This window comes from Chenopodium album, chromosome 17 (assembly GCF_948465745.1).
Source record: "Chenopodium album chromosome 17, dcCheAlbu1.1, whole genome shotgun sequence".
Classification (NCBI taxonomy): Eukaryota; Viridiplantae; Streptophyta; class Magnoliopsida; order Caryophyllales; family Amaranthaceae; genus Chenopodium; species Chenopodium album.
The window spans coordinates 50,609,267-50,634,337 of NC_137850.1; the positions used below are offsets into that span (position 1 = coordinate 50,609,267).

Consider the following 25,071-nt stretch of genomic DNA (forward strand, 5'->3'; position numbering starts at 1 on the left):
CTTGGGATAAAAAAAGGTGGATAAGAATTCATTTTCTATAGTTTGGTCCTTATATATACTGCTGTAATAATTAATGGAAGAAGAAATCAAGAGTAACCTGTAAGGACAGGAGAGAGCTAGAACTAACAAAAAAAAAAAAAAAAAAAAAAAAAAAAAAAAAAAAAAAAAAAAAAAAAAAAGCAAAGGAAAACAGATAAGAGTAAATTGGAGGTCGGAGAAAATGAATAGGAACGAAGAACAATGGGAAGGAGACACGTGAGTGTAATGGTTTAGGGAAGGAAAAGTTACTCAAGAGGTTGAATAACTATTACCCTCATTTTAAGAGAGAATTTTTAATTTACACACCCATTACCTCATTCTAGCCCCATCTATATTCCATACTTTTTACTCTTGTATTTTTCCTCCCATTTCACCCAATTCAAGTGGCTCCCAAGTTACGTAGTACATTTTACCAATTTAGACATTTAGTGCCTTAAGATAAATATAGTCGTATTATCTTAAATACACGTTTAACTTAATTTGTCTAGTAATTAATGCTAGTTGTTTACCTCAGTATGTATTCTATAGATTATACATATACTTCCCTCCACCTATATACAGAAAAATTGAGAATCAAGGTTGGTCTTGTGGTTGGAGGTCCTCCTTCCAATCTTCCACCCTTATGAGAGAGGTTTGACTCTCACCCTAAACAAGTGAGATTCTTAATTTTTCCCCTATTTACAAGAGAATTCTCCTTACTTTTAAAAAATTAAATAAAATTTTAAAAAATATACGGAAAAGTTGAAGATTCGGCTCTAACACTATAATTATTTGATTAATGCTAAGATTTGAATAGGACAACTCTTATATAACAAGCAAATTGAAGTACGTTAAAAAGTACTCCGTATTTAATCTATTCATATGATTTAGTCTTTTCCTACATAAGTTATAAACATGGTACAGTGATAATAGTACGTACACAATACTATTTTTGCTTATAATAGCAAATTCATTTTTCTTGTGATAGTCTTATTCTAACATTTTTTTTTTATATAAACATAATTTGCATCGATAATTAGACAGAAGAAGTAGAATTTTTTTTTTTTTTTTTTTTTTTTGGTTTGAATAAGTAACTTATTAATACCTTGGGATTGGAACAACTTGAAGAGGCTTAACCTTCTGCAATGTAATTCCAAACTTTTCATCCATGTCTAAATCATTAAGAGTCATACCATCTTCAAGTTTCCAATTGTAGTTGTGAAGAAGAGTAGCCAACATCAAGTTCAACATTCTATATGCCAAATTAAGTCCAGGGCATATCCTTCTACCAGCTCCAAAGGGTAAAAGTTCAAAATCTTGTCCTTTCAAATCGATCTCACAATCTAAGAACCTCTCTGGTGAAAATACTTCCGGGTTTTTCCACACCTTTGGATCACGTCCAATAGCCCATAAATTAACAAGAACTTGTGCATTTTTTGGAACTACGTATCCACATAACTCTACATCATTGTCTGCTTTACGTGGGAGGAGAAACACTGTAGGAGGGTGCAAACGTAACGTTTCTTTGATGATGGCTTGCAGGTAAGGCAATTTTGAGATATCAGATTCTTGAATGCTTGAACCACCTCTTCCAAGAGCATGTTCAATTTCGTTTTGACATAAGACCATAATTTCTGGATTTTTAATAAGCTCTGTCATTACCCATTCTAAAGTGCTTGCAGTAGTGTCTGTTCCAGCGTTAAAAATATCCTGCCATATGGTGATTCCAAATATAAATTACATATTGCATGCTAGGCTAGTAAAATTTAATACTTGTATGAGAATTTCTACTTCATAAGGTCAGGCAAACAAATTTTTATCTTATTGATACAACTATCAATATATTAAAGCGTATCTTTTCACGTAGATTACAACTAAACAGTTATTCAATATATCTAGCCCCCATAAGGGCCGTAACAATTGTATTGCTATTACATGTTAGAATTGTTACCCTTGCCATAATGTTTTGTCCTACACATAATTATATTTATGGCTAGTACGTGGACCATATGCATATTTCAAATTATGTCTTAAGCTCTTGATGGTAATAAAAAGAAAAGATTTTTGTCTTCATTCCTAATTCTTTTCCTGAAACCCTCAAATATTTATATGATAAAATAAAAAATAAAAAAACACAATAAGATGGGAATTGAATTAAAAAAACACAGTTACAAAGACAAGTCTTATATGAAGAAATCAAAGTAAGAATACTCACAACAAGGAGATGATTAATTTCATCCATACTCAACTCATTCTTGTCGTAGAGGTTGAGAAGTGTGTCTAGAACATCATTTGTATGTTTTGCACTTGAATCATCACTTGAACGAATGTTTTGCCTTTCGCAAATAATGTTTTGAAAAACAACAATGAGTTCATCAAAGTAAGAAGCCAAACGACGTCTTATGCCAAATGGATCAATGTAGCCAAGAATGGGGAAATAATCTGCATAATTAGGTCTTCCAATTTCCTCCATTATGTTCCACATGAGTTGCTTAAACTCTTGGGAAGTACTAGACTCGTGGCTAGCTAGTTCGATTGAGAAAAATGTGTTTGATAATAAGTTTAGGGAAGTAGTGAATGCTGCCCTTCCTATGTTAACCGGTTGGAATTTTTTAGAGCAATCTTGCACGTATGCAAGAAGTTGTGATACCTTGGCTTGCCTTAGGGCTTGGCTAGCATCAAGGCGTTGTGTTGAGAGTAATTGGACAGCAGAGATCTTCCTAAGATTCCGCCATTGTGGAGATATAGGCAACCATGACATGGAGAGTTTGTCATGGTTGCCAGCTCGAACAGAATCAGGAATAGTTCGATTTGCAAATGACTGGTCATTTTTTAAAAACATCTCTTCTGCCACATAAGAGGATGATACAACAATTGTTGTGACATTGCCTAGCTTTAGACTAATCAATGGGCCAAAAATTTTTGCTAGGTTGGCAAAGGATCGATGAGGCTTTTCTCCAAGATCGAAAATGTTGCCAAAAATTGGTTTTGGTTTCGGCCCTGGTGGAAGCCTGTTAGAAAAATAACGGATAAAAAAGGATTTGACATGATATAAAAATATAAATAAAATAGAAATAACCATAACAAGTGTTGTACTATCCATGGTTGTTACTACTTGAATGGTATCAAAATGCTTAATATAAAAATAGAAAGAATAGGTTATTAAGCTAAAAAGCTTAGGGAAAAGAAAAAAATTTCAAGTAATCAAAGTAAAAATTTTAGGGTGATTTGAGTTTTAAGAACAGATGATTTTTTCATGCACAAGTTCAGTGGTCGATGGAAGATGCATGACCATACCACACACACTATGTATTTATACACCTCTACAAGTTGTTTTAACAAACTTTTGTATTGTGAATTTGTGGTTGGTAGAATTTTGCAATCTTAATTTTTATATTTTAGTTCTACTATTAGATTGCATAATTATAGAAGCTACATATCTTTTTCAATTCACAAGTACTTTTCTTAGCCACTTATATTTTTAAGGTTAGAACAAAATATATTTACAAAATCAAATTGAGAGACTGACTAAGCTAGATCCAAATACTATTAAAGATTGAATCCAAGCGAGTGTCGTTTCCTTCTAGAGTTCTAGCTCTCTTTGTTGTTTCTTGAATTTTTCGACGGCTCTTTAATTTCAATGTCATTTTACAAAATTCAAACCCGAAACTCTAAGAATAGCTTTTTCCTAAATGATTAGATAACTATAAGACATGAGATAAAGTCACAACTATGGATTACTAGTACCTTATATTGTCCAACAAAATAATCCTTCCTTTTCACCATAAGTGTTACTACTGTTCCATTTATATACATTAAAAATATCATTTATCGATGTTATGTACATAAGATTTAACATAATCATATTAGTATGCTAAACTTTGTGAATACTCGGCTTAATTCTCATTGATTATGGAACATCAATATATAGAGTACAAGCAAACCTAGAATTACCTTATCTTTGGTAACCTAGAAACTAGGAAACAATCACAAAGATAAACATAATTACCATAAAAAAACTCTATCAAATATACTCTAATATCTCGGAAAATATCTCCGCAATACCCCCCCTCAAGTTGGAGCACGGGAGTCAAAAGTGCCCAACTTGGATAAAAAATGATCAAACTGCGACTTCCCAAGAGCCTTCATGAAGATATCAGCTAATTGAGAAGAAGTAAAAACATACCATGGAGAAATAAGACCTTCATTAATAGCATCACGAACGAAGTGACAATCAATCTCAATGTGCTTCGTCCGTTCATGAAAAACGGGGTTCTTTGCAATATGCAAAGCAGACTGGCTATCACAAAACAACAGAATTGCCTTGGGATGATTAATACCCAAGCTCAACAACAAAGGTTTGAGCCATTTTAACTCACAAGTAGCACCAGACATAGACCTGTATTCTGCTTCTGCAGAAGATGTCGACATGTTGTTTTTTAGTCTTCCAAGAGATAGGAGAATGACCAGCAAACACGAGCCAACCTGTCAAAGAACGTCATGTCAAGGGGCACGCCGCCTAATCAGAGTCACACCAACCTTGCAGACGCAACTCACTGTCTGCACTTAACAAAATTCTTTGACCCGGGGTACCCTTCAAGTACCGCACCACTCCCAAAGCTGCCTCCCAATGTTCAGTACGGGGGGCTTGCATAAACAGTGACAGAATGTGAATAGAATAGGCCAAGTCGGGTCGAGTAACCCCAAGATAAATCAACCATCCCACAAGCCTCCGATAAGCCTCGGGATTTGATAAAATTCGCCTGTAGCAAGAGCCAGTTTATGATTTTGTTCAATGGGTAAGCCACTTGGCTTTGCCCCTAACAAACCGGACTCGGAAATAATGTCCAAAGTATACTTTATGGCACAGAAACAAACCTCTCGATACCAAAAAAATATTTCAAAGAACCAAGGTCCTTCATCTTGAAACAATCATTGAGATAAGCCTTGAAACCAACAAGTGTAGCGGAATTGTTACCAGAGATAATAAGATCATTAACATACACTAAGACATTAATCTGAATTTTGTCTTTAGTATATGTAAACAAAGAATAATCAGAGTAAGATTGTAAGGAGTTGTACTTTTTCAGAGCTGAAGTCAATTTTGCAAACCAACATCACGAAGCTTGCTTCAAGCCATACAATGAGCGAGAAAAGTTTGCTTATTTCGTGTACATGAGCGAGAAAAGTTTGCTACTCCGTAATTTCGTCAAAGAACGTTTTTTTTAGTATGCCTCACTCAGTTCACCGGAATTTAATTGTGATTACATTCAGATTCGATCCGAGTCACACTCTTGCCTTACGGTGGGTGAGTCTGTTGATATTTTGTATGCATTTTGTAGCAAGAAAAAGTTAATATAAGGAGCAATGTACATTAAATTTGCAACAAAAAGATCAAAAACTAACTCAATCAATCTAATTCGAATCGACTCAAAAGAACTCTATTTAAATTTCGACTTCACCAAACTCGACATAGATGCCTAAATTGCCACCTCTACGATGTTATGAATTTGCACTATTTTTCCCTCTAATTTCGTGGTTACGTGGCATGCGGTGATACGAATTGTTTCGTGTTTGGCGCCACATCGAGTACGCACGGTTAAAAGAAATCTCGTTATCAATAAACTAACTTCACAAATTACCAAAAAAAAAAGAAAAAAAAAAAAACAGCAAAGCACAGCCAATCACCAAGCTTCGTCGTATCACAATCTCTCATTCCATTGGTCAATATTTTCCACGTCATCATCCTAGAACATTCTACGCTGAAAAAATTCTAGAATTTTATCCCCTTGTAATATTATTATTTATTTAACGATCAATTCCCTAAAACAATACAAAAACAAACATAATTTCTTTTGTTAATATATAAAGTATAAAATTACAATACGAATTCTTGATTTTCTGCAACTTTAATGGCGTCCAAATTCTTGTTTATAGCTTCAGCTTCAGCTCTAATTGTATTAATGGCGGTTTTACCTACTTCTTCCGCTCTCGTTTCATCTCCCAATGTTAATCCCCCGTATCCTAAAGCTATTTCTGTAAGTTTCGCTCTAATTACTTATTTTTTAGGGTTTGATTTTGTATTTTGATTGGAGTTTCAATCCTATTGTTAATTGATTGTTGTCCGTTAAAATGCTGAATCAAGGTTTGTTTCTGTTTGATTTATTAATTTGATTGATTGATAAATGCTAAATGGATTCTTGATTTTAAAAATCCCTGATTTGATCGTGAAATTCGATTGTTGGGAACCCTACATTTTGTGCTAGTATTTATTATGAATGAGAGATGTTATTAATTTATGTGATTTGAGCTTAATTTGATTTTGGAATTAATAGATTTAAGAAATTGGAAGTTTTGTAATTGGCAGATGAATTTGGATGTTTGTGAGTGTGGGTAATGTGCAGTTCTTGATTGGCAGATAAATTAATTGATTGTAGATTGAATTTATTGTTTTTAGGATTTGAAAGAGGCTGTAGTGAAGGGATTAGGGTTTCAAGCAGATGATTTCAGGATATCAGGATTTGATCTGAGGGATACATTAGTGGGGCATTCGGTGGCATATGAATTTGACGTCGAAATTGACAATAAGGTGCTTCCAGTGAAGCTTTTGGAGGATGTGAATCGATGGGAATTCGTCGATTTGCCCATTTTCCGGGTTGAGAAGCCTGTTAGACCCGGGGAGGAGAATGGATTGATTGAGAAGAAGAAGACAGAGGAAAATACGAGTCCGGTTCTGGCACCCTTTCAGCTTGCCGGTCCTATGGAGCTATGGATTCAGGATGCCAAACACACGAGGCTTTCATTGCCTGTAAGTTGTTTTTCGCTGTTCTTTGGATTACTTGTGAATTGTGATTTATGATTGATAATCTATGCATTTAGCATTAATAGGGGCAAATCCATGTACATTGTACACATTATACATAGTATAGGCAGAGACCATCATGAAAGACATTTAAATGGCTGCTGATTGTATAATTGAGTTGTGGCTGATCTAGCTTGGTGTCTAGAAGAACAGATGCATGGGTTTTGAATTGCAATGTAACGTGTTTAGCTCGTCTTTATATTTGGTGTCACTGCTGTGTTTTTGCATCTAAAGTGATCTAGCTTGGTGTCTTGAAGAACAGATGCATGGGTTTTGAATTGCAATGTAACGTGTTTAGCTCGTCTTTATATTTGGTGTCACTGCTGTGTTTTTGCATCTAAAGTTGTGAACTTGGAAGAGTAAAGGACTAATTCAACCTATTCAAGTTATTTTTTTTTTGCTGAGAACTGCTTGTTATATACTTATTGGAGGCTCATTTGACAGTATGGCGCTATGACTGATAACTTTTAAGGGTTGAAAAAGGCGATGTTTAATAACTTAAAGAATGTACACAAAAGAACAGTTTTTGGTGATTTTCAGTTGCAATATGCATAATTCAAATTATACATGGCCCAATTTTCATGAACGTGCTATGACTATATCTCTTTCAATCTGTTTGGATATCAATGATGACGACTTCTCTGTTTTTTCACAGCATGATGTGGATGCTGGTGTATTGCGGAAAGTAATTCTTGCAGAGGGTGCTGTGGTAACAGTCAAGGGTGCAAAATCAGTAAGCTTGCGCCAGCCTCTTGATCTACCACTACCCCTGAACCAAACTCAAATTGGTTTTGCCTCTGGTCTCTTAAGTCTAGCTCAGCATCTTCACCGTGTTTCTGGTGCCAAAGATGCTCCCCTGCTCTCTCTTCGTGTTGTGGGCCCTACTTCCATCACATCCTCTTCTCCTTCCTCACCTTCATCTTCCAACCGCTTGAAGCTGAAACGCCTTGCCCCTGGCCTAGTTGAATTGTCTCAACCTTCAAAGATCAAGCCCATTGAAATGGCCACTGCCATTGACCTCCCTAGCGAAGTTCCTACTCTTATAACACCCGACCAGTTTACCACATTGTGGCCCATGACCTCTTTGAATGGTTCACATTCGAATTTGCTTGGTCTCGAAAAACTGCTATCTTCTGTGTTGGGTCCCAAAGCCAACGAAGAAGGTTCTTTCAGGCTATTGAAGGCCGATGTTTCTGCTCAGACATACTTGAAGATTGGGTTTAGGGTTGAGAAACAGCTCCAAGAAGGAGATGGGATTAAGCTGGAGGGCTTCCCTGAGTGGAGGACCAAGCCTGAGAAGGTGAAGCTGCATTTTGAAGCCCTTGCTAAGGTTGATGGGGATAAAATCATTCCCGAAAAAGTTACTCAAGTTCACCCTGTTCTTTTGGAGGATACAGTGGCTCCTAGTGTGTTGCAGGGCAATGTAACAATGTCCAAAATCCCAGTAATGTATCAACCATCAAACCCTTTTACCATCTAATGTATATTACTCCTCTCAAGTATAAATATACATCAATTAGCTGTAGATATGAGATTATGCGTTCTCCTGTTGGGTCCATCGATGTTGTGTAGTTCAACTTGTAAAATTTTGATATACAAAGTACTGGAAATTATATTGCTAGTTCTGCCCTTTTTTTTTTCCCCCAGAGTTTAGACTTTCCACCAGAAGATTGGCTGGCCGCCAGCAATCTAGCTGAGTGCGTCAGTCTCCCTTGTCGGTCGCTTGAAAAGCCCCAAACCTCCAGAGCCGATCATCGTCCTCCTTGCAGCCAAGATCGTTGGTCGTGCTCCAACGCCCTTTCCTGTCGTTCCTGCTTCTCCTTCTAGTAGTAGGTCTCCTGTGATTCTTTGAAGTTTGAAAAGGCTTTAAATAATAGGATTGAGGATCTAATTTTTCCAACTATCATCCTTTTCTTGTTGTTAAATGGATTGCCACCAATGAAAAATACAAGTTGATCTATTTGATGAAAATACAAAACATATCTAAGGGTATAACGGCATCTTCAAGGGGAGGAACTTTTATGTGACATTTACTGGAGAAGAAACACTAAATGTTTTCACAAGTGGTGAAGTGTTACAGTGATTGAAGGTTAATTTGTTGTGTAACTACTAGTTCTTCTAATTAAACTTTTCTACTCGTTTAGTGTTATTGATAATTGCTTGATTTGCTTCTTTGGTGAGGACGTTTCCTTTGCGATTTGTACTGTCATTAGAGATGTGGTTGTGTTTACTACAATAATGATTGTTTCTTAAGTGCACATTAGTCAAAAGTTGTTACTTATATGCATATTATATTAAAAAATTATCACCATTGGCTGCAAGCCTGCAATGGTGCGGCCTCCATAGCTTAGTATGAAGTATATACTAATACTATTCTCTGGACCTCGGTATCTTGGTATGCTTATTAGTGTTATCTTTGGTCGATTGATGGCTATGTTAACCAAGCAAATTTGGTATATATTACAGAGAATTGACGTCATAATTTTGAGCCTTAGTATCTACATAAAGATGGCTCTCGGCCATGTCAGGTCGTGTCTCGTACAAGGCCCACGTGGTTTGAGGTTAGTTAGGCCCAGTCCATGGCTCGGCCCACGAGTTTTGTGTCGCTTGTGTGGACCGAAGTTTTCAAAAGGATGGCCCGTGCACGGCCTAGACCCTCGTGCCATTGTGTCGAGCTTGCGTATCTAAGCAAAACAGCATTGATTTTAGCAGTTTTGTCGTGCCGTGCCTTATCATGCTTCTCCCAAATAAAGACGGTCTATGGCCCACACGCACAGTGCTTGATAGAGTGACTAATAGCTAACGTGACTTAAACTTAACCCAAATTAATTCACTGTAAAAGACACACTTATATTATAACTAACATTTAATGGTCAAAACAAAGAGACTGATGAGTTACTTCGTATTTCATATCTAAATAATCTTTACATCCACTTCATAATTCATAACACATATGTTGTATATGCAAAGTATATATTTTTGTATGTCGTATCTGATCATATAAACCAAAGCTGTAAATGTCACTCCTTATTAATTTAATGTGTTGTCAATGTTACAAGAGAGGTATCGTATGAATTTCATTTTAATTGGCAAGCTTCTCTAGCTATGGTCTATCAAGACAGCAAGACTTAAGTCGTAACTGGGTGTTTGTGTGATCTACTGTCCCATTCATGGGTCATGGTCAGGTCCACTTCTATTGTCTGGGAAAAAAAAAAAAGGAAAATAAAGAAGTGACTTAATTAAATCTTAATCACAATGTATAAACTTAAGAATTAAAGTAACAAATTGTGAATAAATCAATAATTCATGAACATAAATAAGCGAGTAGTTCGTTAAAATAAATAAACGAGTTGTTCATGAACATATCTGAACGAGCATATCTATGTTCGTGTCCAAGCTCATTTATTAAACAAGCTTCAAAATTTGTTCAAACTCGGTTCATTTATTAATTAAACGAACATAAACGAGCTTTAACCGAGCTCGAACCCGAGTAATTTATTAATCGGCTTGGTTTATTTACACCCCTAGAAGTGAGGTACAAAAAGTAAATGAATTAATGAATTCTTTTCTTTTTTTCAATTAAGTAGTACTGTACTACACATTAGTTGACAAATAATTATTAATTGACATTAATTAATATAATATTTTATAAAATGAATGAAAGTGAGGGTAGTTAGGGTATTAATAAATTATACTCGTAAAAGAAATATAGTACGGAGTAAAAAATTATAGGAAAGCACTTTTAATAGTCAAAGTAAAGAGGCTAATAAGTTAATTTCGTATCAGACTTAAGCACCGATGCATGATTGGTTTGAAGATATTACTCTATATTTTACTTAATAAAACCTTAGCTAACCTTATTTTTCTATTACTCCGTATAACTTTTGTCTTCCATTCAATTTTTATCTCGTGATAAAGCTCTTTCTATTCCATGTATATACAATTAGATCCACTAAATAAACGCAATGTAATAATTGCACTGTGCTTGACAGAGTGACATGTATGTGTGAGGTGTCTAAATTTAATCTACTTACATTAGCTTACGTGCATGACATATATTCAACTATAAAGTAATTCATCGTAAAAGACACAATTTGTAAGTGAGCACTCTATGGTCAAAGTAAAGAAGCTAATAAGTTGATTTAATTTTATATCGGATTAATAAGGACCAATATGATGCATGCTTGGTTTGAAGATATTACTCTATATTTTACTTTCTAAAACCTTAGCTAACCTTATTTTTCTATTATAACCTTTGCCTTCCATTCAATATTTATCTCGTTATAGATTTATTCCATGTACATACAATTAGATCCACTAAATATATGCAATTTAATACGGAGTATATAATTGCATTGTGCTTGACAGAGTGACGACAAGCATGTGAGAGGCGTTTAAATTTAATCTACTTACATTAGCTTACGTGACATACACTTAACCAAATATTAATTTATCGTAAAAGACACACTTAATTTGTAAGTTAGCACTACTCTTAATTAATAATCAAAGTGAAGAAGCTAATAAGTCAATTTCATATCAAATTTAAGGACCAATATGATGCATGATTGGTTAGTTGATGAAGATATTATTACTCTGTATTTTACTTTCTAAAACCTTATCTACCCTTATCGTTCTATTACAACCCTTGCCTTCCATTCAATCTTTATCTCGTTTAGAACTCTTCTATCCCATGGATATAAATATTTAATTAGATTTAATTAATAAATAGTCTCAATTCAATAATTACATTGTGCTTGACATTGACAAAGTGACATGTATGTGAGAGGTTTCTAAATTTAATCTTATTGCATTGGCTTACGTGACATATACTCAATTATCAAAATTAATGTAAAAGACGCACTTCATTTGTAAGTAAGTAATCTTAATGGTCAAAGTATAGACGCTAATGAGCTAATTTCATATTGAGCTTACAGACCAATATGATGAATGATTGGTATGAAAATATTACTTGTATTTCCTTTCTAAAACCTTGCTAACCTTACCTTTCTATTATAACCCTTTCCTTACATTCAATCGTTATCTAGTTGAAGAAATCTTCTATCCCATGTATACATTCAATTAGATTCACTAGATAAAACCAATTCACTATTTACACTGTGCTTGGAGTGCTTGACAGAATGACATGTATATAGGAGTTAGAGGTGTCTGAATTTAATCTACTTGTATTGGCATACGTGACATATACTCAATCAAGTTTCAATTTATCGTAAAAGACACTTTTAATGATCAAAATAAATAAAGAGGCTAACAATAAGTTAATTTCATATTGGCTTTAAGGACCAATAATATGATGTATGATTGGTTTAAAGATATTATTACACTATATTTCACTTTTTAAAACCATAATTAGCTAACCTTATCTTTTTATTATAACCCTTGTCTTCCATTCAATCTTTATCTCTTTTAGAACTCTTCTATCCCATATATGTATATATTGACTTAGATCCAATAATAAATAGTCGCAATTCAATAATTAAATTGTGCTTGACAAAGTGACATATATGTGAGAGGTTTCTAAATTTAATCTAATTACATAGGCTTATGTGTCAGTTACTCAATCTTCAAAATTTAATTAATTGTAAAAGGAACCCTTGATTTGTAAATATAGAATCTTAATGGTCAAAGTAAAGAGGCTTAATAAATTAATTTCCTATTGAGCTTAGGGCCAATATGATGCATGATTGGTTTGAAGATATAGCCTTTTGTATTTATTTCCTTTCTAAAACCTTAGCTAACCCTATCTTTCTAATTTAACCCTTGCCTTCCTTCTAATCTTTATTGCACTATAAAAATCTTTTATCGATCCCATGTCTATATATAATTTATTAGATCCACTAAATGCATATAATTCATTAAATAAGTTGTGCTTGATAGAGTAACATGTGTGTGATTAGTGTTTGAATTCAATCTACTTGCATTGGCTTACATGACATATACTCAAAGAAAAATTAATTCATCGTAAAAGTCACACTTAATTTGTAAGTAAGCACTCTTATTAATGATCAAAGTAAAGAGGTTGATAAGTTAATTTCATTAAAGAGGTAAGCTAAAAGTTAAACGATGTATCATTATCAAACTTCCTCCATTTATGAAATTGCAATTTAATTGGTAAGCTTCCTATGGCCTACGAAGATTTACTAGAAACATCAACTAACGGTTGATAAAATCAGGATAATTGTGACCTTAACTGTGTGTTCGTGATCTCAAAAAAAAAAACTGTGTGTTCGTGCGATCTACTGTCCCATTCATGAACTCATTATGGGTTACTGTCTAGGTCCACTATGATTGTCTGAAATAATTCCAGCAAAATACAGTAGATAAGTCTTTCTAGTTTTTAATTGGTTGCATGTTTATTTATTTATGTACTTATGTTACTTGTAATTTTAATAACACATTACAAGCCTCGTGTTCAAGCAAGTCTAGGAAAATTCAGGCCATGATCATCCATGACAATCTATGAATCTATCATCTATTAATCCGTATGAAGTAATCCATAAACAGCTTGATCCTCATGTCTAATTTTGGACATGTAATCCATATATAGGCACACGAATCGAGCACATTGGAATTTTATTATGGGCTCTAAGCTCAAATGTGCTCTATTATTTTATTATGAGCTGACAATCATGCCGGGTCATACCAACTTTTTCAAAAAATGTGTAAATTTGGCCCAAACCCAACTCTAAACTCAAATGTGAACTAAAATGTCTAGAAATAAACTAATACTCCATACTTCATAGTGTTTAACCAATCACATACATATATGGGTAGATCTTTTTATAATCCTTCAATAACCACCCAATTGCAAGTTATATAAGAAAAATTTAAGTTGACTATTTTTCTCATCAAAATAAAAATAAATTAAAATGACTTTATAACATGTGATGGAATAAGTTCCATCTCATTATATATTGGTATACTTTTCCAAGTTATAAAGTCTTCCATCCATTTTATTTTCTTTCTTCATAGACGATTAAGGAGTATGAAGGGTGAATACAGCAGCATATCCTCTCTTACGCAACCACTTGCGGAGGAGTTAGAGGCGGCGACCGAGGCGAGTGACAACGATATTAAGTCATCTCTTCAAGAATCCAACACCTCTTTCTTCAAGACTCTCTTCAACTGTGCTAATACTATCTTAGGTAAGTTCACTTCATTCCTATCACCTTTTCATTTTCTTTCACTTTGAGTATATGAATATTATTGCTCCGTAATCTAATTGATGTTAATGGAGTAATAAATCAAAATAGTTTTCTATTCATTTTAAGAAAAGATAAATATTAAATGAGGTTAACAAACTGACTAATCAAACTTTGCATTATATAATTATATAAGTCCTCTGTTTTTTTATTGACAAACTTCGACTTTTATACTATTCAATATTCACAAACTATACTTCAACTAGTTTTCTACTTTTTTTTTTTTTTTTTTTTTTTTTTAAAAAAAAAAAAAAACCCTTTATACTCTTTTGTAACATTATAGATAGTTGTATAGTAAATTTTTCCCACATTCTCCTTATCATAACTCTTCCTTGTAATCTTTCCTCCAAAAAATAAAATAAAAATAACTCTTCCCTAATGTCAATAATAATTATTTTGATAAAAGTTACTTGTATTGTGCATTTATACTTATTATAGACAGAGTGATGATCCAAATAATAAATCAACATGAACACCAACTATTAAACCAATAGGAGAAGATTTTGCATCTCAAGAAAAAGCTTTAATTGTTGCTCCCAATTTGGTCGAATTAAAATTGCACTAAATGTCTAGCCTTCTTAATTATTCCATGCACATTATATTGCACGTATCAACTTACAACCAGCACATCAATCGAAATGTCCAATTTGACACCGTCCATACCACTTACGGAGTACTCCGTATATCATTTGACCTTGTTGCAAATTTGCAATAATACATGGAAGGTGCTCCTTAAATGGAAAGCATCTTATAAATTATATTAGTGTAGTTGACTTTTTGGAGGTCCTAAAATTATCTTGTCACTAAGAGTCTGTTCATATTTACTGAACTGAGCTGAATTAAACTGAACTGATTGAAGCTGAACTGAACTGAATAGAGTTGAAATAAATATTCTATGAGAGAAGGAAATTAGGAGCTGAACTGAACTAATTAGAGCTGAATTGAACTGAACAGAACATAAATTAAGCTGAAATAAATATAACATTTTTAATCGATACAATTATGTGCTTTCAGGAAATGGAGTATTGATAGTCCCATATGCATTAGCTTCCGGAGGTTGGTTAAGCTTAATCTTGCTTTTTGCAATATCCGTGGCATCAACTTATACAAGCCTGTTAGTAAAGAGATGCATGGAATCAGATCCAAGGATTAAAACATACACTCACATAGGAGAGTATGCTTTTGGTAGAATTGGTAAAATTATTGTTTCCATTATTCTATATGCTGATCTTTATATGGTCAGTACAAGTTTCTTGATCTTAGAAGGAGATAATCTACACAATTTGTTCCCAAAATTATCTTTAGAAGCACTTGGATTCGCGATTGATGGGAAATCAAGCTTCATAATCTTGGTTGCTCTTGTTCTTCTTCCTATAATTTTGTTGGATAGCCTAAGCATTTTGGCCTACATCTCTGCAACCGGAGTTTTCGCTTCTGTACTGATACTTGCATCTGTTGTATGGGTTGGAGCTGTTGATGGGATTGGATTTCACCATGGAGATGATGCGGGGACCGGCCTTATTAATTGGAAAGGAATACCAACCGCGATAAGCTTATACATGTTATGTTACAGCTCTCATCCTGTTTTTCCTGCCCTGTATACTTCAATGCAGAGGAAACAGGATTTCTCTAAAGTTTTACTCCTGTGCTTTACATTTTCCACTTTCATCTATCTTTCGATGGCAATTTCCGGGTATTTAATGTTCGGGTCAAGTGTTGAGTCGCAAATAACTTTGAACCTTCCAACGAACAAAGTGAGCTCACAAATCGCAATCTACACAACTATGATCACTCCTCTGGCTAAATATGCACTGATACTGAAGCCTGTTGTAATATCAACAGAAGGTTGGTTTTCAAGTGATTATCAAAAGAACAAGTGTTTTAAGGTTGCAGTTAGAATGGCCTTACTCGCTTCACAAGTTGTCATATCATTGGCTCTTCCATTCTTTGGGTACCTCATGTCACTTACCGGAGCATTGCTCTGTGCCACAGCTTCTCTTACAATGCCGTGTTTGTGTTACATAAAAATTTCAAGCACCGATAGTGGCTCTAGCCAAGCTCGGTTCGTTGTTGAACGGTTCTTCATTTGGTGCATTGTATGGTTAAGTATTGTGATACTGATATCCGGTACTTACACCTCTTTGGTTGATATATTGGCAGAAATTACGCATTGAGTAATCAGTCTATATACCATTTTTGTGATGAATACATAGTTTTGTTATAATGTTTGAATTGACTTAATATATTCATTTATTATTGTAGTTTCATCTTTTGCGTTCAATACACATACTATCATTGATTCATTGGGGCTCTCTTGTTACATACCTACTGGTTCCACGTAATACAAATAGCTCTCTTGCTAAAAAATATAAATAATATTCTCTCCGTCCCTTTATTAGAAGCCTTTTTCTAATATTTATTACTCACGTAATAAAGAGAAATAGGCTTAAGACGGAGGGAGTAATAAAAGAAAACATCAAAATAAAAACAAATAATGATAGTCTCTATGCGACAAATGAGCCTTCTATAACGGTAACTGCTTCACCGGCAATAAGCACACTTTGTGTGTCTGTATCCACATTTAGCCTTAAAATTCCTCCTCTTGGAGAGGCCTGTCACCCACACAACAAAACAAACATTAAATACTATGTATGTCAATGTTGTTGATTTAATTACATGTATACTATGTCAACATAACTGTTGAATTTAATTAGATGGATAGATTTAGTTGTTACGTAGCTAGTTCAATTTAAATACCATGTATGCCTTGAGGTGAGATTTTCCAAGTTTTTTGCTCCAATATGGCGCCACTGCACAATGTATGCTCCCGCAGACTTGATCCTGCTCAACGTTATGCCCAAATTTTTTAATTAGCTAAAATTTTAGTTTATATATAGCAGGTCTAGTATAACGAATATGAACGTAATATAATGCAAATTAATAAGGGAGTAAATAATTTTAGTAAATTAATATGATGGGGAAAAATAATCATGTATACCTCATCAATTCCAAAATTGGGACTAAATAAACGTGTAAAAAAATCGAATTCGGATTCGGGTGGAGCTAATCCTGTAATAGCAACACCTCTTCCAGGCCACTTTTTTATTTCATCCATTTTTGGTTTATAATCTGTTACATCCTTGCTAGACATCAACTCAACCTGTATATATAATAATATAACACAGGGGAGAAAAATTAAATATTAATGCTTTAGATTTTAGACTTTGGTAGCTCTATCTAGCAAATTGTTCAAATTAAGAGCCAATAATACTATTCATTATGTAAACTAAAAAACAAAGTTTACTAAAATAAACCCTTAAATTAGAGTTTACTACCCTAAAATAAACACTTGATTAACTAAATTATGTATAAGAATTGAAGTACTATGCAATGACTAACGTGCAGATGTGCTGTTTAAGTTTGAATTGAAAGTGATTTGGAACTTACAATGAGATCGTTCTCTCGAGACATTTTCATTATATTCAATGTGGAAGGACCTTTGAGCGATGGAGGCACCAACTTCATCTCATTTGATTCAAGTTGAACGGTTGGATATAGAGGAAAACGTAACTGAATTAAGAACTTCTTGTGGCCATTTTGAAAATTTTTATCATTTTTCGAAATTTCATGACCATTAATTTGATTCCCACTTCTATTATTCTCTATAATCCTCTTAGCCAAGAAAACTCCTGAGAGGGTGTCAAATTCGATCTCATTGCCCTGGACTGCCCCCGTCGAAAATATTGCATGCGTGCATGCTATAGTTCCATGGCCGCAAATTTTTACCTAGTGATCATAACAATAAAGCGATATATTTTAAACAATTTTACGTTCATAAAATGATAAAGTGGTATACTTCAAAGTATTTATTACGAAGTATTATAAATAAAAGACTAAGATTGGACTATGTAGAATGTATGATATGATACCTCTGAAGCGGGGGCAAACCATCTAAGGTTATATCTAGGAGTCTTTGATGCCTTCAAAGTTGTCACCTTTGTTACATAACAAGTTAACAGATTGAACTCTTGAGCCATTGCTTGCAAACATTCTTGATCTTTCTCTTCATCTAACAATAATACCACTGCAGGATTTCCTTTCAACGGTGAGCTCGTAAATGCATCGACCTGTATATTTAAAATGTTTTATGTAAAAATGTGGTTGATTTTTTATCACGTTTTGTACTAGAAATTTTTATGAACTAACAATCGTTGCCTAATTTTGTATTTCGTTAAATGTAAAGTATTTAAGTATATAATGATGATTGTCACTAATGCATGGATGAATGGGAGGAGAGTTTGCACCACTTATTAGCCTAATGGAGGTTAATTATATCTTACTATATCGGCCTATTTTCAATAGGAAGAAAACTTCTGGTCTCAAATAGTGGGTTAAAGCTATCACTTTAATTCAATGTGGAACAGATGGAGTATAAGTATATAACTCATTAGTATGTTTTTCAGTCTCAACAGTACATATGTATTTTAACTAATGTATCACTTTAAAATCGAGAAAAAATTATGATAGAGAAAAAAAAAAAAATGTACCACAAAGTATTTCAAGGATGCTTTTACTCCAACCATTCTTCTTATTGCTTGAATAATATATTCCCTGGCCTGCAACATAATATAGGTAAGAAAAGAAATATATACAAAATCAAATTATGATATTTCCATATTACAAGTATATACCTTCACGTACTCCTAAATTAAAAATAACTCCAAATTTGTAAAAAAAATAAAAATAAAAAAAATAAAAGGAGGGGGGGGGGGGGGGGGGAATATTAGAGAAGCATTACCTTTCAAAATATCAGGGGTAAAAAAATATAATTAATTAGAAGCTAATTTAAGAGGGAAATAAAAGTAGAGAATCAAAAGTGATGTGGAAATTTTTAACAAACCTTTTGAACTTATATATAGAGTATGATGATGGTAGTATATATTCTACTATTTCTTTTATGAAGCTGCTAAGAAGCTTCAAAAAATTAACATTAACTATAATTACAGTCTTAAATCTTAATTATTCCACTTATTATGAAGTATACAGTTGCAGGGAAGTGTTATTTATCGTTCTAGAAGGCCGACAAAGTACGTGGAATTCCATGTGATGTATGGATTCTCAAATCTTTGACGATATTACGTACATTCTAGAAAATATTGTCAACATTTGCTTACTATCATGCTACATTGAATTGACTATTTGACTCATAATATGGAACATTGCTCAAGTACTAACTTCTTTTGCAAGTAAATTACATGCACCCGAGAATTTTTGTGGACTAAACTCACTAAACACATTGGTCATGTATACAAAGGAAACTACAATAATAAACCAATTGTACGCCGGTATATTTTCAAATAAATGTCTTATTTGCTTTTTAAACACAAAAGTAAAATAGTAGGCTTGGTTGATTATACGTGAATAGTACATATAAATATTAAGATGGTGATGTACTGATGTTTGATTAATTAAAAGGAGATTACAAAAATGATAAGGTATGATTAAATTAAATAATAAAAACAATATATTTTGTATATAGATAATTAGGTAAAATGAGATATATATTTAGGGATGGCGAGAATACTATTTGATTGTATCATTACACTACTTGCTGCCAAACACAATGAATTGAATAAGAAAGTATAGCAAATTTTTATTGTGGAGTAGCTTAATCAGATCATACTAAATTGTAGAGTACAACCTAATAACAATTTCACCTGAAAATGAGGTTAATTACTTTAATTTTAAGGGAATAATTTGTGTAACAAATTAGTCTAATGTTATTTGAATGTACATAATCTTGTTTCTCGACAGTGGCATTATTTTTTAATTAGTCAATTCTGTTTTGCTCATTTTCCTAAAGTAAAGGTTAACTTTAGCAAGTTGTATATATTTTATATGACTATCATCTATTCATCTCTATCATCTATGGTAGTTTGTTAAAAATCCTTGGTTACCTTTGTATAGGGTTGTATAAGTATCTCATTAATGAAAAATATCTAATACTCAAATTTTCGTAAAATGAGACGTTTATTTGAGGACGGAGAGAATACTTTCTTACAATATTGTAACACTTCTTATTGCCAAACTAACAATAATAAGTATACTCTGGTTCACTAAAGTATGGTATAATGTGGACTAATTTTGATTTGATATTCTAATTTGACTATAATCGTATATTCATACACTAGTAATAAGGTTTAATTTTTTTATTTTTTATTTTTTATTTTATTATTTCCTTAAAAAGGCGTATAAAACAAGTTCTTAATAATTACGAAGTAATTTTTCTCAAAAAAAAAAAAAAAGTTACGAAGTAATGTAGCATAATAGTGGTACGCAGCCAAACAAAAGTAGTCATTTTTTTTTTACACACTACAAAAGTAGTCAAATTTTGTGGAGAAACATTTTTTTTTTTTTTTTGAGAAAGTTTGTGGAGAAGCTTCTAAAAGGGGCCGTGCGTGGATGTACAACAGTACAATTGTACATTATGAGCTGTGTTAGTCAATATTGACTTTATAATTTTCTTTCCCCATTAATTCTTATTCCGTATTAGATAAAGTCTGTGTCATGCACGATTTGTTTGAATTTTTAATTTTTTTTTATGTATATATTTATGTGCTAAAATTTGTTATATATTTAGATAAAATTTCTAATATCAAAAGATAATATTTTATATTTAATTAATTTAAATTGGGAAATCTCATTCGTCAATTTTGCTTACGTGTCATTTAAATTATTTAATTCTAAAAAAAATTAATAAACTCATATTTAATTGGCTACCACTAAAATTATTATCCTACATGGCGCGCTGAAAAAACTAAATCCTACGTGGCTCTTTAAAAACTCGGGAAAAAACTCCCCTTTATATATATATATATATATATAAGATTAAATTGATAAAATATTAAACAAAGAAAAACTTCAATCCACCATTAGTGCATTAGCGTCCATCCCCTAATCTATTAGGTAATTAATTTATTTCCATTCCTAAATAGTACGAAAATAGCTTTGTTTATCGTCACAAATAATATTAATAAATCTACGAAGATCAATAAAACTATCACTATTCAAATGTGTCATAGAAACTTCTTCAAAAAAAAAAATGTGTTATAGATTATTAAGAGTAGTCCTAAGGGTCTGTTCTGATTTACTGAACTGAACTAATTGAAATTGAACTGAATTAAATTGAATTGTTTATAAGAAAAGGAAATTAGGAACTGAATTGAACCGAATTGATTGGAGCTGAACTGAAATTAAGCTGAAGACCCTAAATTGAGTTTATATTATACCATGCTCCATTACATAATTCTCTTTATAATTTATACCCATCGTTAAATTTTCTATAAGTACATATTTGAACGCATGACCTTATTATACTAGCTCTAAATTCCAATTAAACAAAAGTTCGGTCAATTTAGTGGGCGTCAACTTTGAAGCTTGACTTAAGATGAAGAGTTCAAGTATCAATTTAACACTTTTACTTATTTATTTTTCATATTAGATTAAGGTCCACAATATATCTTCTTCGATCGCCATCAGAATATTTCCCAGATATTGTGCTTACACATTCATTTTAAAATCAAGGAAATAATAATACTACACCCTATCAGTATTTAATTAACTTCAAAAGTATCCCAGAAAAAAAAAAAAAAAAAAAAAAAAAAAAAAAAAAAAAAAAACAACTACTTCAGAAGATATTGCTTTAATTATCATACATAAAAAAAATCTACTCAAAACTTGTGCAATAATATTTGGCCATTAATTAGTTTGATAAATCTCATTTCCTTCTCTCTCACTTTAAACCTCCTTAGAATATGGCAATGGGGGGTGAACACAGTGGGAATACTTCTCCGCCTACGCCGGCACTCGAGGTGTTAGAGGCGAACAACGAGCTGTCTCTTGTAGAGGGTAACACCTCTTTCTTCAAGACTTTCTTCAATGGTGCCAACGCCATCCTTGGTTAGTTCTTTTGCTTTTAATTTGTTTCATCATTTTTTTTTTTCACTCGTATAGCATTGTGCGTCCGATTTTATCAAGTGCACTAATTAATATTTTTCCTGTCTCATAATATAGTGTCCATTTTTATTATCTTACCTTTTTTGTGTCTCTATATATTTCATGCGTTCCAATTTTTTTACCTTATTATTTGTAATTTTACAATCAAATATATGTATAAAAAATGTATCATAAATCCTTTAACATATTACATATGAGAGGAAAAAAAATGTCACATGTGATCTTGATTTGTTAATTTTGATTTTTTTTTTTCTTTTTTTTTTGTGACAATAGCAAAGGTGTTAATTTTGATCAATGTGTATTCTTAAGATATAAAATTTTTAAAATTGAAATGTAGAACAAATTCAATTCCTGATATGATGTATATAGTAATATATTGATGAAATTGTTACTTAATCGAGTTAATCCAATTTCTTTCTAACAAATATTTTATTTAGGGCCTGTTCATATTTACTGAACTGAGCTGAACTGAACTGAACTGAACTGATTGGAACTGAACTGAACTGAACTGAACTGATTGGAACTGAACTGAACTGAACTGAACTGAATTGAGCTGAAATGAATATTTTATGTGAGAGGGAAATTAAGAGCTGAACTGATCTGAACTGATTGGAACTAAACTGAACTGAACTGAACTGATTGGAACTGAACTGAACTGAACTGAACTGAAATTAAGTAAATGTGAACAGGCCCTTACTTGTTTTTTCTTGTTTTGTTTTTACACTCAGGAAATGGTGTTTTGTTAGTTCCCTATGCATTAGCCTCGGGAGGTTGGTTGAGCTTAATTTTGCTTTTCACCATATTCATTTCCGTTACCTACACGGGCCTTCTAATAAAGAGGTGCATGGAGGCCGATCAAAGTATCAAACATTATTCGGACATAGGGGAGCATGCTTTTGGTAAAATTGGTAAAGTTGTGGTATCAATAGTCCTATATGCAGACCTCTATATGGCCACCACAGGTTTCCTGATCTTAGAAGGAGACAATCTACATAGTTTGTTCCCTAGGGTGGCAATTCATGCACTCGGGTTATCAATCGATGGAAAATCAAGTTTCATAATAATCATCGCGGTAATTCTTCTCCCCACAGTTTTGTTGGACAACTTAAGTATTTTTGCGTATATCTCTGCTACTGGCTGTGTAGCTAGTCTTTTGGTGCTTGGATCAATTTTATGGGTGGGAGCATTAGACGGTATTGGATTCCACCAAGCTCAAACTACAACGCTTCTCAATTGGAAGGGAATACCAACGGCTATTAGCTTATACATGTTGTGTTATACTTCACATCCCATTTTTCCTACTTTATACACCTCCATGCAAAAGAAGCACCATTTCTTTAAGGCCTTGTTGCTTTCCTTTGCCTTCTCCTCCTTCATATATGTTTCGATGGCAATCTTAGGATACTTAATGTTTGGATCAAGAGTTGAGTCGCAAATAACATTGAACCTTCCAACACACAAAGTAGGCTCGAAAATTGCTATTTATATCACTGTGATCACTCCTCTTGTAAAATACGCACTATTATTGAAACCGGTGGTTATTACTACTGAAAGTTGGTTTCCAAGCAAATACATGAAGAATATGTTCTTCAAGATTGTGATTAGAGCAGTCTTGGTTGCTACGCAAGTTATTGTAGCCTTGGCTCTTCCATACTTCGGTTACCTCATGGCTCTTGCTGGAGCAGTACTAGGTGCTACGGGTTCACTTACAATTCCATGCTTATGTTACTTAAAGATTTCTAGTAATGCCAAGACTAACAGAAGATTAGTCGAGCGTATTTATATTTGGGTGATTGTATGTTCTAGTATATTGATTCTAGTATCTGGTACATATACCTCATTAGTAAATATAGTACATGAAATCATGCATAAATAGGTAATTACTTTGTCTAGTTTATGTTGTAAACAATTTCAATTCATGATAAGCAAAAAAAAAATTGAAGTCCGACGACAAACATTTGAATTTTAAGCTTAGTTTACTTCATGCATGTATGTGGTTATTGTAATGTTTGCAGAAAGAGAAACAAGGCGAGCATTTTTATATTAAATCAAATTACTAACATACATGGTTATAATACACAATTTTAATTCTTTAAAAAAAAAACAAAACAATTTAATTCCATTTCTGCTTTTTTTTAGAGGGTGTAGAATGTAGATGGAGTCTTCCTACATAAAATTTGGCTTGGAACAATAATAAATCAAACAATAAGTTTTTAGGGGGCGTTTGGTTAGTGTATTTTTTAGATTGGAAACGGATTCGATTAAACCAATACCGTTACCGTGTGTTTGGTTTGTAGATATGGTAACAATTACCATTACCTAAGGGTAATGATTACCCCTTATTTGTTACCTCTCAAAAACTTGGGGTAACAAATACCCTTACCCTCCTCTTAACAAATACCCTTTCTATGGTTAAACCAAACAAATGAAAAGGTAATAGCTAAATGATTCCTTTCCCCCCTCTTATTTGTTTCCTTTCCACTCCGTTTCCACTTTTCGAACCAAACGCCCCCTTAAAGTCTTATAAGACATTATTCTAACTACAAACTTGAAATCCAAATGTCTCTACTAAGGTTGAAATCTTTTAAATGAGTTATCACTTTATCACAGTACCTTTGTTAATATTCTTATAATGGTGTGTGACACCCATAATTATTATATTGTTGATGTTAATATTTGGTCACAGAGAGTAGCTCCTTAACTCATCTCAGAGGCACTTTCATCGTAGTGTTACATCCATTATTATTGATGTGTTTAAAGCATGTAGAAAGTGGTTTTAATTACGACATCTATGAGTCTCGTTAAAGTGTCGGTCGTCTTACTGTTACACCCATCATTGTTGATGTTGTTTCCGATAATGGTTGAGTTTAAACTTTTTTTTAAAATGTTAATTATTTAATTAAGGTAAAGTGGTATCCAAAAGGACAAACGCTAACACAAATTAAAGGTCATACA

The 25,071-nt window shown here is 33.1% G+C and overlaps 5 protein-coding genes across 6 annotated transcripts; 3 read left to right on the plus strand and 2 right to left on the minus strand.

The window, feature by feature from the left end:
- Positions 1 to 1,116: 1,116 nt before the first annotated feature.
- Positions 1,117 to 3,121, minus strand: LOC145588457 (cytochrome P450 76AD1-like). Its single transcript, XM_081645104.1, has 2 exons — positions 2,234 to 3,121; positions 1,117 to 1,728 (listed from the first exon to the last, which is right to left on the minus strand). The coding sequence occupies exons 1-2, from the start codon at positions 3,119 to 3,121 to the stop codon at positions 1,117 to 1,119; spliced, it is 1,500 nt and encodes a 499-aa protein (XP_081501230.1).
- Positions 3,122 to 5,826: 2,705 nt separating this feature from the next.
- On the plus strand, positions 5,827 to 8,493 carry LOC145588458 (protein TUNICAMYCIN INDUCED 1-like). Its single transcript, XM_081645105.1, has 3 exons — positions 5,827 to 6,056; positions 6,476 to 6,826; positions 7,536 to 8,493. Exons 1-3 carry the CDS (start codon positions 5,931 to 5,933, stop codon positions 8,358 to 8,360), a joined length of 1,302 nt encoding a protein of 433 aa, XP_081501231.1. The 5' UTR covers positions 5,827 to 5,930; the 3' UTR covers positions 8,361 to 8,493.
- A 5,358-nt stretch (positions 8,494 to 13,851) lies between these two features.
- LOC145588459 (amino acid transporter AVT1I-like) lies at positions 13,852 to 16,274 on the plus strand. Its single transcript, XM_081645106.1, has 2 exons — positions 13,852 to 14,043; positions 15,115 to 16,274. Exons 1-2 carry the CDS (start codon positions 13,884 to 13,886, stop codon positions 16,272 to 16,274), a joined length of 1,320 nt encoding a protein of 439 aa, XP_081501232.1. The 5' UTR covers positions 13,852 to 13,883.
- A 313-nt stretch (positions 16,275 to 16,587) lies between these two features.
- Positions 16,588 to 18,222, minus strand: LOC145588460 (uncharacterized). 2 transcript variants are annotated; one of them, XM_081645107.1, is made up of 5 exons: positions 18,030 to 18,222; positions 17,548 to 17,886; positions 17,099 to 17,260; positions 16,858 to 16,941; positions 16,590 to 16,712 (listed from the first exon to the last, which is right to left on the minus strand). In XM_081645107.1, the coding sequence occupies exons 1-5, from the start codon at positions 18,135 to 18,137 to the stop codon at positions 16,605 to 16,607; spliced, it is 801 nt and encodes a 266-aa protein (XP_081501233.1). In that variant the 5' UTR covers positions 18,138 to 18,222; the 3' UTR covers positions 16,590 to 16,604. The 2 variants fall into 2 exon arrangements, with proteins under 2 accessions (XP_081501235.1, XP_081501233.1); XM_081645109.1 differs by lacking the exon at positions 17,548 to 17,886 and having other exon boundaries at positions 16,588 to 16,712.
- A 3,592-nt stretch (positions 18,223 to 21,814) lies between these two features.
- On the plus strand, positions 21,815 to 23,992 carry LOC145588461 (amino acid transporter AVT1I-like). Its single transcript, XM_081645110.1, has 2 exons — positions 21,815 to 22,059; positions 22,845 to 23,992. Exons 1-2 carry the CDS (start codon positions 21,915 to 21,917, stop codon positions 23,990 to 23,992), a joined length of 1,293 nt encoding a protein of 430 aa, XP_081501236.1. The 5' UTR covers positions 21,815 to 21,914.
- Positions 23,993 to 25,071: the final 1,079 nt, after the last annotated feature.

What these genes read in the sequence shown, in the direction of transcription:
- LOC145588459 (XM_081645106.1), top strand. Translation starts at nt 13,884, where the DNA reads ATGAAGGGTGAATACAGCAGCATATCCTCTCTTACGCAACCACTTGCG. An exon ending in CTGTGCTAATACTATCTTAG is followed by an intron (nt 14,044 to 15,114) that starts GTAAGTTCACTT and finishes ATGTGCTTTCAG; the next exon opens with GAAATGGAGTATTGATAGTC.
- LOC145588458 (XM_081645105.1), top strand. Translation starts at nt 5,931, where the DNA reads ATGGCGTCCAAATTCTTGTTTATAGCTTCAGCTTCAGCTCTAATTGTA. An exon ending in CGTATCCTAAAGCTATTTCT is followed by an intron (nt 6,057 to 6,475) that starts GTAAGTTTCGCT and finishes TATTGTTTTTAG; the next exon opens with GATTTGAAAGAGGCTGTAGT. An exon ending in ACACGAGGCTTTCATTGCCT is followed by an intron (nt 6,827 to 7,535) that starts GTAAGTTGTTTT and finishes GTTTTTTCACAG; the next exon opens with CATGATGTGGATGCTGGTGT.
- LOC145588461 (XM_081645110.1), top strand. Translation starts at nt 21,915, where the DNA reads ATGGCAATGGGGGGTGAACACAGTGGGAATACTTCTCCGCCTACGCCG. An exon ending in TGGTGCCAACGCCATCCTTG is followed by an intron (nt 22,060 to 22,844) that starts GTTAGTTCTTTT and finishes TTTTACACTCAG; the next exon opens with GAAATGGTGTTTTGTTAGTT.
- LOC145588460 (XM_081645107.1), bottom strand. Translation starts at nt 18,137, where the DNA reads ATGGCTCAAGAGTTCAATCTGTTAACTTGTTATGTAACAAAGGTGACA. An exon ending in GGTTTGCCCCCGCTTCAGAG is followed by an intron (nt 17,887 to 18,029) that starts GTATCATATCAT and finishes TATGATCACTAG; the next exon opens with GTAAAAATTTGCGGCCATGG. An exon ending in CTCACCTCAAGGCATACATG is followed by an intron (nt 16,713 to 16,857) that starts GTATTTAAATTG and finishes TGTGGGTGACAG; the next exon opens with GCCTCTCCAAGAGGAGGAAT.
- LOC145588457 (XM_081645104.1), bottom strand. Translation starts at nt 3,121, where the DNA reads ATGGATAGTACAACACTTGTTATGGTTATTTCTATTTTATTTATATTT. An exon ending in AAATTAATCATCTCCTTGTT is followed by an intron (nt 1,729 to 2,233) that starts GTGAGTATTCTT and finishes ACCATATGGCAG; the next exon opens with GATATTTTTAACGCTGGAAC.